General features: G+C 46.1%; 1 protein-coding gene across 6 annotated transcripts in view; it reads right to left on the bottom strand.

The window, feature by feature from the left end:
* The window catches only part of TUB (TUB bipartite transcription factor), a 140,864-nt gene extending 126,803 nt beyond the window's left edge, over positions 1-14,061 (bottom strand). For 2 of the 6 annotated variants that reach the window (XM_064163660.1, XM_064163663.1), the window contains exon 1: positions 13,665-14,061. In XM_064163660.1, coding sequence (XP_064019730.1) covers positions 13,665-13,720 — 56 coding nt within the window. In that variant the 5' untranslated portion in view covers positions 13,721-14,061. The remainder of the gene's footprint in view (positions 1-13,664) is intronic. The other 4 variants (XM_064163661.1, XM_064163664.1, XM_064163666.1 and 1 more) reach the window with 2 other exon arrangements.
* Positions 14,062-15,701: the final 1,640 nt, after the last annotated feature.

Raw genomic sequence — 15,701 nt, 5'->3', positions numbered from 1 at the left:
CTTAGCAAGGGGGATGAGCAGGCTCAGCATTAGTTAAATCACATACACTTCTGCATTACCCTCACACTTCAATGTGATAGTCTCAATTACAGATGACAGTTTCTACTAACAGAGAAAATACAGAATGAGGGGGGGAAAATTGAAGTTTCTGAATCTGGCAGATCTCAGAAAGAAATCCTATCCACATGTTAGCAGCCTACTCCTTCATGCACATGAAGGCTTGACCTGCTGTGTCATTAATCACAGTATCATTCAGATATCTTGTTCTCAGAGAAAACCAACCTGGAGGGCTCTGAAGAGCAGGAGTGGCACACCATCACACTTTGGAGTGACTGTATGAGCGTGATACAGTTGGACAAAAAAGCGTTTTTTTCCCCCTCCTACAAGCCCCTGAGGGAATTGTGCATCCTCTCAGTACTGTATGCAATCTACATCGAGTTATTTTTTGCCACAGGCACTCGGCACTGTGTGACTTAGCTCTTTGGAGTAGCACTTCTTGGGAACACTCATTCTTGGCAACCGAACAGCTGCCCAGGGGCTTGCTCATAAAACAGGCCTCAAATGGGGGGAAATGTGCAGGAAAATTGCCTGGGACTGGCTTCCCCAGAACCTCAGAATAGCTGGAGAGCAAAGGATTATCTGTTTTCCATAGACACATTTCCTAGCTTTCAGGTAGCTCTGCCATCGAGAGTGCTGAGCAATTTCAGTGCTGGCTGTGCCATGCACTGATGAGCTGAGCTGCCTGTCTTCTGAGCCTTTGTGCACCTGAAGACACAAACCATATTTCTCAGGTGTAAGTTTGAGGGGATGAGATCTAATTTCCAGAAGAGAATAGTGTTTCTGATGAGTGTCATAAGTCAGTGTGATGGTTTTGGGTGTTACCTGTCCTCCCACTCTTAGGAAATCACCCAGACTAGCCATAGCCAGATGGAAATTAAGGAATGAAGCTTTATATTCACAGCTTAGCACAATATACAAGCAGAGAGTTATAATATATTACAAATATTAATTTCTCTCAGTAAAATATTCCAATTAGCCTCAAACCAGCACAGTGAGCAAGTAGGAATGAGGAGTATTTAGTAGATTAAATGGAAATTGGTTTAAGCAAAAAACATGAAGGAATTACACCTTGCAACACCCAGCAAGCAGCTGGCTGTGACAAATATTGCAGGCAGAGAGAGAGAAAAGACAATACACATGCAGGGTTTGAGGCAGGAAGCTACCTAAGCTTATTCCAGCAGAATATTCAAGCAGGTTTTGTTTGCATGCTTGGGAGGAGGATCCTTCCAGAAGCATTTCTAATTAAACAAACCCAAACAAACAAAAAAACCTCAACCAACCCCCTCCAAAAAACATCAGACATGATATAAATCTCCCCTGCTGCAGAGATGCCTGACTGCAGCCCCACCATTGCAGATGCAAGGCTTCCAGCATTGCAAAGCTGTGCTCACTGCACAACTACCAAAAGGTAATACTGTTTCAGGACATGATTAATATCTCATAATAACATCTCCTATTGCTCTGTCCAACTGTCAGGTAATGCACTAAGTAATACAGCACAGGGACAGTTCTGAGGGCAGTCAAATCCTCCAATCCTCCATGCAACAGCTTGAGCAGGAGCTAAACCAGGTGCACAGCTGTGAAGATCCATCCTTGCTTTCCCTAGCCCCACACATCCACTGCTAATGTGCAACGCAAATAATGCCTGAATTTTTTGTCTTTGATGATGGTTCATGGCAGGGATGTAACTGCAGTAAAACAGTAAAACAGGAGGGAGAAAAAAGGAGGAAAAAAAAAAACCCAAAGAATACAAAAGATACAGCTTGTAAGAGATTGGAAAAAAACAAACCATCTCCCTGGTCTTCAGTGTATTTTTTAAAGGAGTATTTCCTGCACCACCACTTTTCCAGAATGAGGGATAAGAGTATGATTTTGGCTGAAAAAAGGCTCATGTAGTGGCTCTAAAATTCTCCTACAACACCCAGACAGTGTCTGAAAAGTACTGAAGGAAAGGTAAAATTCACACTTGGAGGGCAGACTAGATGGCAGAGATAGCACAATGCATGGCAGCAGCTCTCAGACCATCACAGAGTGAAAACCTAATTCTAGAGACTTTCATAAAGGTAAAAATCTAATTCTAGAGACTTTCATCCTCTGATAGCTGATGAGAAACATCCATCCCGTGCCTGGGCAAACAAAGGACGAAGGCCTGCTCACTGATATCAGAAAGCACATTCTCTAAAACATAACACTTCTTGCTTCCTCAGCAGTGTTCTGTGCCTTACATTCTGAGACCGTTTCTCTTTTTAAACCCAGAGATCCGAGTATTTATCAGCCCACCTGGGACCGGGATGGAGAGCACGAAGCTGCAGTTAAATGTCAGCCCACAAGGCTGTAACTAAAAGAAAGCTGAAAGAAATTAAACAGATCAGTAGGGGCTGCAGCAAGACATTCCCCTGGTACCTCTGCCCCTCTTGCTTCTGCTGGCACCACCAGGAAGCGAGGCTGCCCTCCTGCACAGCATTCAGGTGAAGCTGAATTTTAAGTCAGTCCAAGAGTCTCACTACATCACAGTCAGTGGGATCTGAGCAAGCATTTGAATAGCTCCTTGCGTAGAGATGAGGTTTCTTTCATCTCAATCAACAGCAAAACTTATTGCTTATGGATCTGCTGCAAGTTGTGCATGGAAAAAAAAAATGATGGTGCATAAGTTATAACGGTGCCTAAGATACAACTTACAGATCTCCTGTACCTCCTGCATGGAAAAATTTGATGACATCTGTGGACAGAATCCAAGTAACATTAGGAAACTTTTTGCATAATTTCTGCACCATAATAAACTCCTGAATCTTAGATACTTCAGAAAAGGCTCATTAAAGGGCTCTACTATTGTTCTCTGCTAAATAACCTGTTTTATCACCCCCTCTCTCCTTGCCTATTGTTATGTCACCTACTCTGACTTTCCAACTACCTACACATGAGTGGTGAAAAGAAACTTGGTTAAAAAAAAAATCATTCTCTGTGTTTTCAACACTGACACACATTTCATTTACTGTTCACAGAGTTCAGAACTTGTGTTCAGCTGCACCATGACCGAGATGACATCTGAAAGGTAACCTCTGATGTTAGAGCTGTAGGAAAAGAGCAAACATGTGGCAAAGAAGCCAGTGCTGTAAAGGCACTTAGAACCTCATAGAATCAACCAGGTTGGAAGAGACCTCCAAGATCATCCAGTCCAACCTAGCACCCAGCCCTAGCCAGTCAACTAGACCATGGCACTAAGTGCCTCATCCAGTCTTTTCTTGAAGACCCCCAAGGACGGTGCCTCCACCACCTCCCTGGGCAGCTCATTCCAATGGGAAATCACTCTCTCTGTGAAGAACTTCTTCCTAATATCCAGCCTATACCTACCCTGGCACAACTTGAGACTGCGTCCCCTTGTTCATGCCACCACTACTGCAGGCACAAGCACCATTACACTGCTCAGTACATGGGAATAATAAATGCATAAAAATACCAGGAGCTGCTCTTTATGACAGAGTCTGGACCAAACAAGCAGCCAAGAAGGTAGCTGATGAGCTGCAAACTGATATTCTTTGGCATATTTTTCTCAACAGGATTTATAAGATCCCTGAAAAAGGGGCCTTGGTGTGCATTTCAAATTACACAGACAGCATCAGAGTTTAATAGGGGCAAAGTGAAAGCCAACAGAGATGTTCTGCAGAAAGATAATTGTCGGTGCCTGAGCCCCAAGATGAGTCAAAGATAAATGCATAGCTTCCCCTAACAAGCAAGTTTGTCACAGCAGGAACAGCACTCAGCATCACCCTGCACCCTTAATCCAGGGCTGTTCCCATGGTGCAGCTGCCCCAGGCTGGGTGGGAACTCTTCACATGAGGAGAGCAGAGAAAACCCATTGGAGCACCCATACTTGTTAATCAGTGCATTGAGACAGGAACAGATACAGCTTGTCTCCCACATAGACAGCATCCTTGTGTTTTACTCCTAATTTAGCATCTCTTGGACTACATTAGCAAATCTACAGCACAGTCAAGACAACAGAAGGGCCTCGCTGCAATGGGCAAAAAAGGACAAATGCTTCTGCTTTTGCAGACAATTTACCCTAACTCCATTTTTAAACAACCTATTAGTCCATACATATTTTCCAGTGAATTGATCAAGTGTACATAACATATGGTAAAAGACACTACAGTCAACAAAACTCTTTCATCACCACATCTGAACTTCAGTTGCCCACCCATGCCCAGACATGCTCCTTTGAGGTGCCTGCAGTCCCAGCCTGGTTTAGAGGGTGCCTGCAAGACAGATTTTGGTTTCACTTGCTCAGGAGCACAAGAATGGCTGCAAGTAACAAGAGCTGTTCTTCCCTTTGCCCAGGGGAGACTGTAAATACTAGGGAAATATCACTGCCTTCCCCTGCAGCCTCCCAAGCAAAAGGCAGTGTATTTACCCTGAACTGCAGCATGTTTAGGATGATTGATTTAATAACCCCTACAGTCAGGCTGAAGTTCAGCTCTAAGAGCTCCAAAAATCATGAACAGAAATAGCTGTGGCTTAGCTTCAGTTCCCTTGCAAAGAGCAGCTCACCTGCAGCAGAAGCTGATGGGAGGAGTGCACCTTGGCAGAAGGCACAATTCAGACACTGACAGAGTATGAAATATTGCATGGATGTTCATTAATTTTCATAAAAGAAAGCAAATTAAATCTGCATGATACAACTCCTTTCAGTGGGAGCAAAAGTTCTGTTTTTCAGCAAGCCTGGATCATTATATCTCAGCTCTGATTTAAGGCTAGTTCTTATTTTTGAGTGGAAAGTTCCTTTTCTTACCATATATATACTACATCTATTCCAAGCATGAATAAATTGGGTTGGATCTCAGCTGGCCTGTTGCTTTGGAAATCCTTTTATATTTGCAAAAGGATGAATGAAAATAGCCCAGAGTCTGATATGAACATCTCTGACTGTAGTATTCAACATCTCATGCTCTTGAAGCTAATCTTCTTACTGTGATTAGCAGAAGAACAGAAGGGTTGTAAGGAGGGACTTAAATGGGTTTTGCCCTCAACCTGGGTTCATAGCCCAGACTGGCTCCTATGCCTCTTGTGTGAGTGGCCCAAACTGAATTTTGAAATCACTAATAATTAAATGCATTTGCAAGGCATTTCTAGCAAGGAGAGAAGAAAAACAAGGCATGCCAGAGAGAAAAAGAAGCTTATATGGTGCATGTTTGAGATGAAAGGGGTGAAATTTTAGCTGATGGTGGTAGTAGTAGGGGTGTGGATAACTGGGCAATTACTGGGAAACTGTGGCAATATGTTTGTACACACCAAACAACACACCTGAGAAGAAAACCACAGCCCTCTCCAGTGTCCAGGGCAAATCCTAGCTTCCAAGATAAGACCAGTGTCTGGATTTTAGTCCTGTCTGAAGCACAGTTTGTCAGATAAGGAGAGCTACTGCAAATACCTTAAAAGCCTCTGTTCATGCAGTATGCTGGAGCTCAGTTCCAGTCACATTGCTCCTTGGTTCCCTCTCAGAACCCTTCTCATTATTATATCCCAACCATCACTCACTCATTGTAAGACCAGACTAGAAACTACCCAGAAGGCAATCTACAGTGTGCCTGAGATTCATTTAGACCTATCCATTTAAAACCAACTAAATCCACTGACCAGACATGTCATTGTTGGTAGGCAACAGTACATAAAAAACAACTCCCCTGCTCTCTGGTGAGACACAGCAGATGTTTAATAGTGACCAGCTCCCAGTTTCCCTACTGGTCCCTCTCTTTATTTCTTCCTTTAAATTTGTTGGCACCATCCTACCAAGAAGTCTGTTCAGGTCTGAATGCACTGTTTCAGCATAATGCCACTTCATTTGTTCCATCTAAGATGTTAAAAAAATGTACAATGGAGCAATAAATTAACTTGAAGCAGCAGCATTGGCCTGGGGAAGCTCACACAGTGGCACTTCAATAGTACCACATGGGAAGAAACAACACATAATAATCCAGGGATGAGTAAGGTACAAATGCAGTTTCAATATTAGAAAAGCAAGCATCCTGCAGACAGGCAAAATGTTCTGTGTGGAGCCAAACCCTCCTGAAATGACTGTCTGGTGACTATCCTCTGCTAATCAAGCCTGGCCAGCTGCCCTACACAGCCCCAGACTCCCTCAGCTTTCTGGGAGCACATTTAAGTGACCAGATTCCCTCTGTGTTGGCAGGATGTCAGGTTACAGCTCTGCAAAACAAGATCCATGAATGCCCATAGGAAAGCCACATAAGGCATTGAGGAGTTGGCTTTGATACTTCAGAAGATGCTCAAAGATACAGCAGTAGATGCTGCAACAGGATTTTTGAGTGGGATTATAAACCTGGAAAAGTTTAACTTCAAATAAAATATGTTTTAAAGGATTACCAGAAAACTCTGCAAAGAGAGAAGTGAATCTAGGTAAGCTTGCACAACTAAGAAAGCATAGATTGACAGTTTAAGAGTAGAAGCTCTAAAGAGTTATTACATCACTGACAGCAAAACTGCACAGCATGAAGGAGGATGCTGGGGTGGTACATGAAAGAGTGAGATTTCAAAGTGAACTGGACTTCCCAAAAGAGAAGAGCACTATCTCTGGAGTAACAGCATCTAAGCATTACTGGAAGATTATTGCCACACCAGGAGGGTAGAAGAAATCAAACACACATCACAGCAAGCTTACAAAACCAAGGGATTCCATTTTTTTATCAAAGTAACTTATCTGGCTGATAGTAGACTGCTAGAGACTAATTACTATTTAAAAATATTTGCTTAATGGGTTTTGAGCTGATCTGTTGTAATTTTGAGAATCAAAGGCCTGCAGTCCTCCAGGAGCATCTTTGTTTTCACACCAACTGTTGAAATCTTGCCCTGTTCTTTCTTTGTTTTCATACCAACTGTTGAAATCTTGCCCTGTTCTTGACCTCAGCTTTCAGATAGATCCAAGTGTTGACTAACATCCTTCTCTTCTGCAAACACAGGTGGCTACTCAGTTTGGGCATCTCAAATCACAGTATCACAGTATCATCAGGGTTGGAAGAGACCTCACAGATCATCAAGTCCAACCCTTTACCACAGAGCTCAAGGCTAGACCATGCTCTAAGCAGAGGAGTTTTTCACTGTCAGAAACAAATAAACAGAACTCAACAGGCATAAATTGGCACTCTTTGCTGGCCTGGTGCACTTGAGGGTAAGTAGGGTGCCAGGACTTTTTCTCACGTCAGCAGTGAACCCTCCTTCTTGCAGGCTTCCCTTATTGGGATGTCTCTGGGGTGGTCCATGCCTGCTCGATGTACTGCACTTGCCACCAGCCAGGAGCATTGAGCCAGAGGCAACAGACTTCCAAAGTTTTAGGAAGGCAAACCTGCTGCTACCTTTGTTTCAACCTTCTCTAGAAAGTGCTGGCTGTGGATATACTGAAATAAAGAGGTGCTGGATAACTTGGCACTTGAAGTGGACTGAGAGACCCTACCTGTTTGGGTACAGCAAAAACAAAAAGAAAGAAAAGCAGGAGGGGAGGGAAAGAGCTTTGGCCATTGTTTGCAAAGAACAGAACAGAGTATTTTTCTTCTTGGAGAAACACTCCCTAAAATTAGTGATGAGTAAGCTTTCCCAGAACCCCCAAAGCCTGCCACAGCTAGCGCACCTGCCACGTGCCACCATGTCAACAGTCAGGTCTGCTCTTCTGTCCCAATCATTTCTGAGGGAGAAAAGTGGCCTCTGTTGGTTCTTACCCAGGAGCATTATTTCTCAGACTGCCATTAGTAGTAACATCCACCCAAATTATGTACTGGAGAAAAAAAAAAACTCTTTTGACCATAGTGCAGACTGTGAGAGGTGTGGTTGATTTTTCTTAAGATATAATCTAATTCTGAAAGCTGCAGCGAGAGCGTAAAGAGTATCTGACAGCTCAGAGCTGTGCTGTTCCATCTTCCTTGTATGGTGCACATATTCAGGCACAGAAGGGACCGTCAGTTTTTTGCCCCAGCACTGACAACAAGGCACTTAGCACGTACTTTAGATATGGTAACAAAAGGGATTCACATAGAGGGTGCAATAAGACCAAAGAACAAGAAAAGAGAAGAGTGCTACGAAGAGATTATCAGAGCAGCATTTCTGATGGCATATCACATTTCATTCTCTTCAGAGCCATTTATGCTGCTTTCTTGTTGCCCCTTTTGCAATGCTATATGTGAGTTTTCCAATTGCAATGCTGTACATGAGCTATACAGGAGGTTCAGAATATTTTACCAGGCTGCTTCTGTTTAAGAAGCTTTAACATGTCCTTTTCAGCAAAGTGGGATCTGAATTTTCCTCTCCCACACCTCTCTCTCCCACAGTCTCTGGAGAATTCACACCTCCCAAGGATGTGCCTCCAACCAACGCAAAACGTTCTCCTGAGCATGGGAGGATGCACATAAGCGCTCCTGCAGATTATGCCTAGTGAGGTGATTCAAAGGAGGAAACCTCTTTCCCAAACTCTAGGTTCTCCTCCAGAACTGCAGTTATTATACTTTGTTATGAAATAAAAATAATGGACAACAAACTAAACGTGTGGTGTTGGTGCATAAGTTTATCCATTGCATGAAAGTTTTATTCTGGCTTCACCTGAGAGTTGTCTGATTCTACCTCTTCTTTTGACCCACAAAACAGTTTCCACTTCTTGCTCCTCCAGGTACTTTGTCCAAAGCTATAAAGGTTTCTAGTCCAGGAGGAAACACCTAAGAACACAGTATGGCAGAGAAGGGTGTCAGTGGCTAAAGGACTTTCTCCTCAATTTGCTTCCTCCCTTTAGGAGCAGGATTACTCACCACTATCAAAAGAGGTTCAGGGCATTGTGTAGAGTTCGTCTCCCAGGAGCAGATCAGGAGACAGGACTGATGGAGAGAAGCTGCTCTTTGGTGAAGTCAAAGTGTGCTTGCTTCAGCAAGCCTAGGAAGGCAGGTGTATGTGCTACTTCAAAGGAGAGAAGGAAGAAGTTTCTTCTAAGAGAGTCCTTTCTGATGGGGTTTGGAGGACAATCCCTATTTACTTATTGATGACAGCATGTCTCAGAAAAGATCAAGGTAAAGGAGTTTAAAAACTTTCAAAAACAAGATCTAAGATTGAACCCCTCCAACATCATGACCCAAATACAGCCACAGGATAAAAAAATGCAAAGAGGATATAAAAGGCAAAACAACAGCTTCAAAAGGAAACCACAAACAATGCTGATATCCAAAACAGACCAAAGACACAGATCAATAGAAAAAGTTTTCAGCTGTCTCCAGCAGCTGAAGCATCCGGGGAGTAAGTTCCCCAAAATATACTACCAAATGTCAGTAGATAAAACCTACATTTATCACAAATATGGCAATTGGTGAACCTGATATGGCTGCACTAAAGCCCTCCAGTGAAAAATAGAAGATAACAATGGAAACAAAGCAAGGAGGATAGGGGAAAAGAACTGCGAATGCATTGGTCTCAGGAAGCAATACGAGGAAGGAGGAAGGCCACTGGGGCTCTTACTGACTCCCTAGGTGACATTTTGTTGTGCTTTTAAAAAGAGGCAACACTAACATCTTTGCTCTTGCATAGCTCTAACCTGCTGCAAAACTTTCCCTTCTGAGAAAATCCTTTAAGAGTAGGTGTTCAGTTGTGGCCCTCCCCATAAGAGCCATGCATAGTCTAATGACACCTGGAAAACCTTGTGAAATCCTGCAGTTCACTGCTGCCTTGCACTCTTTTCCCAACAGCCTGCTGCAGATTCCCAATCTGCAGCATTTACCCCTGTATTTGCCCTCACACTGGTCTCCTGTGTCTACAGGCTGACTGAATCCTACACCCTTCCCTGAACTGTATTCTTCCAGAGCCTGGATTCAGCAATGTCTCTTGGCACTGGAAACAGAGAACATGAAAAGGGCAGGTTTGGCTCGGCTCTGCAAGACAAGCATTTTGCATACCCATAGTCCATGGGCAAGATGAGCAGGTGGCACATTGCTCAAGAGGAAAAGAACTGAATAGAAATGAGTAGTCAGTGTCCAGAAAATAGCCTATCACTGAGGGCAGAGGGTAAAAGACGTCATTATCTTACTGTAGGAATTAGCCATCTGGCTCCCTAAGTTCCAAGTGTTTCTAAGACTTTCAGAATATCCTTGGTTTTGTTTAAATTGCTGCCTCTCCTATGTTTTTGGCTGGCAACTTCCAGAGTGACAAGAAAATTATCACAGCATGAAATGGATGGAAGGCAAAGACATGCCTTAAATAAGGCTGGCCTTTTATGTGCTGGGAGAAGTATAGGCTGGATGTTAGGATGAAGTTCTTCACAGAGAGAGTGATTGGCATTGGAATGGGCTGCCCAGGGAGGTGGTGGAGTTGCCATCCCTGGAGGTGTTCAAGAAAAGCCTGGCTGAGGCACTTAATGCCATGGTCTGGTTGACTGGATAGGGCTGAGTGCTAGGTTGGGCTGGATGATCTTGGAGGTCTCTTCCAGCCTGGTTGATTCTGTGATTCTATGAAGGCCAGCAAATCAGGCATGGAAATACCACATCTGACCAATAAGGGCCTTCTAATGTTGCACTTGCTTCTTTTTCAGATGCACACTTATCTAGTTTGTGGGAAGGGAAAAAAAACATTCCTTGGTTAGAACAATAGCTGAGGTGAACTGTGATGGGCAGATTCTTCTCATTGCATGGTGCTCCCCCACCTCAAGTTTTGCAGTCAGTGTTTGGACTTGAACTTCATTATACTAGCTGCTTGCAGGAAAGAGCAGTGCTTCTCCTACAGAGAATTCCTGGAGAGCAAGTCTAAGGAAAGAGCTCAACCACAGGGCCAAGCACTGAGATACACAACAAACACCGGATAAAGCTCAGTAGAAAACATCTGCATGCTGCAGCCAAGCAGCTCTCCTCTTTGCCGTGGATTTCTACCATCATGTATCTTACAGAGTTTGGCAGCCAAAGCCTCTGTTTAATTCCCTTCATCTGATGTAGTTGACAATGAGCATTTTTCACAATGGTGCATGAAGTGGTATTTATGCAAGGCAGTGACTGCTCCATTGGCCCTGTCCCTCTGTAGCTGCAGTGCTGATTCACAGAGGACAACACCAAGAGGAGAAACCTGGGCGTGCATCCAGAGAAGCAGTTATTGGCTGCTGCACAGCCTTTGGCTGCTCACAGAGCTGCCCCACGGAGACAGGTATGTGTCTAAGCACTCCTGCCCCAGGGAAATGGTGGGGACAAGCATAGAGGCTCAGTGGATTCTTCTGGTCACACTGTAATGAGTAAGAGAGCTACAAATTGTAAATACTATGTCTTTACTCAACAAGATCATACCAATTATGCTCTCTTTGCTGCCAACCAGCATCAAAAGAACTTGGGTCCAAAGCACTCATCCACAAGGCAGCTACCCCAGGTGACCTTTTGTGGCCATTGGGGAGAAGAAATAATCTCATTTATCACTTATTTTCACAAGATTCTTGTAAATCAGCTAAGCAACATTAATCCTGCATTAAAAGTATCGGTGTTGCTCACCTGAAGTTGCAAGGGTCCCTCATAGAAGGAATAGATCATGTTATTTAGCTTGAGCAGAAAAGCTCCTACAACCTGCTGCACTAGAGTGCAACTTTCATGAAACAGTGCAATAGCTTCACATGCCTATCCAAGCCCCAACAATCATGTAAGCAGTCACAGCAGAGTAACAGCCTGCAGATCAGAAAGGCATCTGATGCCTCATGGAACAGAGCCCAAGGGAGAGCTCATGTCCATGGGCTTTGGTGCACACCACAGATGCTCTAAGATGCCCCAAAAAAGCACCTCCAGTTTCCTTCCCTCCATGGGAGAAAACTCCCTCAGACCTTTTTTCTGCTCTTGCTCAGCGAGATCAAAGATAAGGCAGTGAACATGCTCCAAATGCAAACAACAGCCATTGGGGTTTGGGATACGAAAGAGCTCCTTCTCCTGTCATAGGCCTGGGAGCAAGAGGATTGTGGTGAGGACAGGCAGAGAGTGTAACAACAACTCTGCACCATTTTTCAGAAAGGGAGGACTGGGAGTCAAAGCATCGATTCACTCCTGGCACTGAAAAACACACATAGTGCACAGGCATTGGTTCATAGAGCTTGGATTTCTTAGGGAAAGCCTCCAAATCTAGAAACTGGCCAGCAAAAAACAGCCTGGGTGCTGAATATACTGCATTTCTGCCCCAAGATGAAGGATGAAAGCCAAGCAGGGCAGGCAGACAAGTGCAGCATGGGTGCGTGGCTAACAGACAGGAATCATCGACTGCCAGGGCAAGGATGCAGAAGACTCGGAAGCAGATCACAAGCAATACATGAGGGTAAACCCGAAGGCCACAGCACTAGGAGAAAGCATCCAAGAGGAGTGTCTGTGACATTTCTGGATTGTTTACTGCCAGGTTAAGGTATCAGAACTGCTGCAAACTTGGACTGCATGGGACAGACCTGAGCTGTACCTACAGCACTACTCAGTGCTGCTGCTTCTGAGGACATGACATCGGACAAGAAGCATCTAGTGTGGGAGAGCATACAGATAGAACCATGGCTTGTTGTGTAACTCAGCTTTGCATATACATAAACACAGACACATTTCTCTCTTGCTGCTGCCACCTCTGTATGCACCTGTGTGTATTTTCTGCTGAAAACAAGTGTAACTCTCTAGATGCATGTATAAACCATATAATCCCACACACGCAGGCAGTGTGGGCAATCCAATGTGTGTTTAAGCACTGCAAACTGCTTCCAAAGCTTATTTCTTCAGAGTATTGTGGTGGCTTGCTGCAGTGATTCAGGGAGATGCTAACACTGCTGAGCATCTGGCTCACATTTCAGCTGTAACATTTACACAGGCAAGAAGTAAAAAAGTTTGTGCCTTTCCTTTTTAATCTAGGCTTGAAGAACCTGTCAGTCACAACTATGAATCACATAAAAGCAAAACTAGCACTACCATAATTTTCTGTTCCACAGAAGAGGAAAAACACACAAACCACAGCTGCAACTTGCTGTGTAACACAGTGTGAATGTTTCAGCTGTTTCAGTGTGATTCAGCCACTCAGCTCTGTGGTACCTGGGCTGTGCATACTGTTCTTACAGCTTCTGTGTGGAAATAGCACTCCTTAGCCACATCCTGGTTTCCTGGCCCCTTCCTTTCTCCAGCTTCAGTGTATCTTGGTAAAAGATACCTAGGTGCCAGCTCTGAACAGTCATTACTAGAGATCACCTTTCAAAAGTGCTCAGGCATTCACTGAATCCCAGTCACCCTGCTCAGCAAGGGCAGCCTGGTGTCCCAACTGCTGGAGGTTGGGAGCAGCCCCAGTGCTGCCACAGCAGCCTGGCTTCCAGTCAGACACAGCAAACACCGGGGTGCCCAGGTGTCTGTCACTCTGCAAGCGCAGAGGCAGGAGAGCTTTGGGTTTTCCTAAGGACAGCTCTCTGGCCCAGTTCACACAAGCAGCTTCCTAGTTTTACAGTGCCAAGGAGAACAGAAAACCAAATCAAAACAGCTTAAAAACAAACAACACAAAACCCCAAACAAAAGACAAACGAACAAAACTAAACAAACAAACAAAAAAACACCCGAATAAAACCAACCCAAAACAACCAAGAAAGACGATACCTGTTGTAACTCCATCTACTGTAAGACATGGTCCTGTTGCTGCCGACTCCATCCATCTCCAGCTTGACTACGGCGCTTCCAGCATCGCTGGGCTCCTGCAGGCACAGACCGCTGGGCTGGGGATCCCAACACTCTCCCGAGGACGGGCCCAGAGCTGGGAAGCAGGTGGACGCCTCTGGCCTGGCACGATGGGGCAGGAGTCAGTGCCCAGCAGCAGCTTCGCATCGAGCTCGGGGTGCACGGACCAAACCACTACCCGTTCCGGGGAGGGAAGGAGGGATGGAGGGAGGGAGGGAAGGAGGCAGCGGGAGGCTCTCGGGGTCCCTGCGCAATGGCTCGGGGCAGGATGCTCCCAGCCGCCCGGCAGGCACAAAGTCGCTCAGGTGACAAACTGGAGCAGGGGTGCTAAGCAGCTTAAGAGATATTCAGCGGAGGCTGCCCGGAGCTGCGGGCCCGCCCTCGGCCCCGCACACGCGTGAGTTAGTTATTTATCTGCGCCGGTTGCCACAGATACGGGTCCAGCGCTCTGACATCAGATGGCTCCCGCCCGCCGCCGCTCCCTCGCCCTCTCCATTGGGATACTCCAGCCGGACGACGATCACATTCCCTGCGGGCAGGGGCAGAGACGGCACCTGGCTGTGGGCAGACGGAGTGACCCCACGCTGGGGACAGGGTCCCGCCAGTCGTCCCGCCGCCGCACCCCCTGCCGCCCCTGCGCTGCATATGGGCTCCTCCAGGGCCACTTGGAGTGCAGCAAAACCGCCCTGCATAGCCCAGTCCAGGCCCTGCTCCTGCGCAGCATGCAGCCCCTGGGTTTGCTCCAGGGCGGGGGTGCCGGTGTGGCATCCAGCCGGCCTCCACCTGAGCAGAGCAGGACCAAGAACCAATCTGCACTTCATGGCTCCCACCTGCGCTGCCTGGAGTGCACCGCGGACGCTCAGTGGCAGGGCTGTGCAGGAGGTCAGGGGTCTCTTGGAAACGCCTCTCCCGCCTCTGCCAGCTGCAGGCAGCACAGGGTCTGCTCTGCTCCCAGGTGCTCCATCCACACCTGCACACTGTGACACAGTTGATCACCACTTTACACACACATAAAACGCCCTTCAAATCCACTCGGGGTTTCCCTCTCAGGGAACCACAAAGCTCAGCACGACTTGCCCAGCACCTCCACCTTTTCCAGCTGCTGTATCGATCGAGTCTCCCGTCAGATCACACAGTGGTTTCCTGCCTTTCCCTGCAAACATTGGCTTGCTCTCGGGTTCCCAGGGCCACGCCTTTGTGGTTTCATTGCCCTCTGGCCTGTGTTAGCATCTCCTGACCTTTGCCCTCGCTGCAGGGCCAGGCAGATGACCAGCCCTGCTCTTATGCCATGGGATGCATTCTCAGCTCCTGAGTTCTCCCAGGAAAAATGACCAAAAATAGACATAAATAAGGACTGGAAGGGACTTAGGCTGATCAGGTCCAGTCCCACAAGAGCATGAAAGACTGAGATTATCTTACTTTATTCTCTTTCTAAGGAAAAAGGGCAGTAAAATAATAACACTCTTGCTGAACTGGGAAAAAAAATACAGAGAGGTATTGCAAAATGTGCAGGAACAGACACAGCAAACATCACAGTATCACCAAGGTTGGAAGAGACCTCACAGATCATCAAGTCCAACCCTTTACCACAGAGCTCAAGGCTAGACCATGGCACCAAGTGCCACGTCCAACCCTGCCTTGAACTGCCCCAGGGACGGCGACTCCACCACCTCCCCGGGCAGCCCATTCCAGTGTCCAATGACTCTCTCAGGGAAGAACTTTCTCCTCACCTCCAGCCTAAATCTCCCCTGGTGCAGCTTGAGGCTGTGTCCTCTCGTTCTGGTGCTGGCCACCTGAGAGAAGAGAGCAACCTCCTCCTGGCCACAACCTCCCCTCAGGTAGTTGTAGACAGCAATAAGGTCACCCCTGAGCCTCCTCTTCTCCAGGCTAACCAATCCCAGCTCCCTCAGCCTCTCCTCGTAGGGCTAGTACAGATACAGGACACATGAGAATCCTCCC

The sequence above is a fragment of the Pogoniulus pusillus genome, chromosome 24 (assembly GCF_015220805.1).
Source record: "Pogoniulus pusillus isolate bPogPus1 chromosome 24, bPogPus1.pri, whole genome shotgun sequence".
Classification (NCBI taxonomy): Eukaryota; Metazoa; Chordata; class Aves; order Piciformes; family Lybiidae; genus Pogoniulus; species Pogoniulus pusillus.
This window is presented reverse-complemented; position numbering and strand designations above follow the sequence as displayed.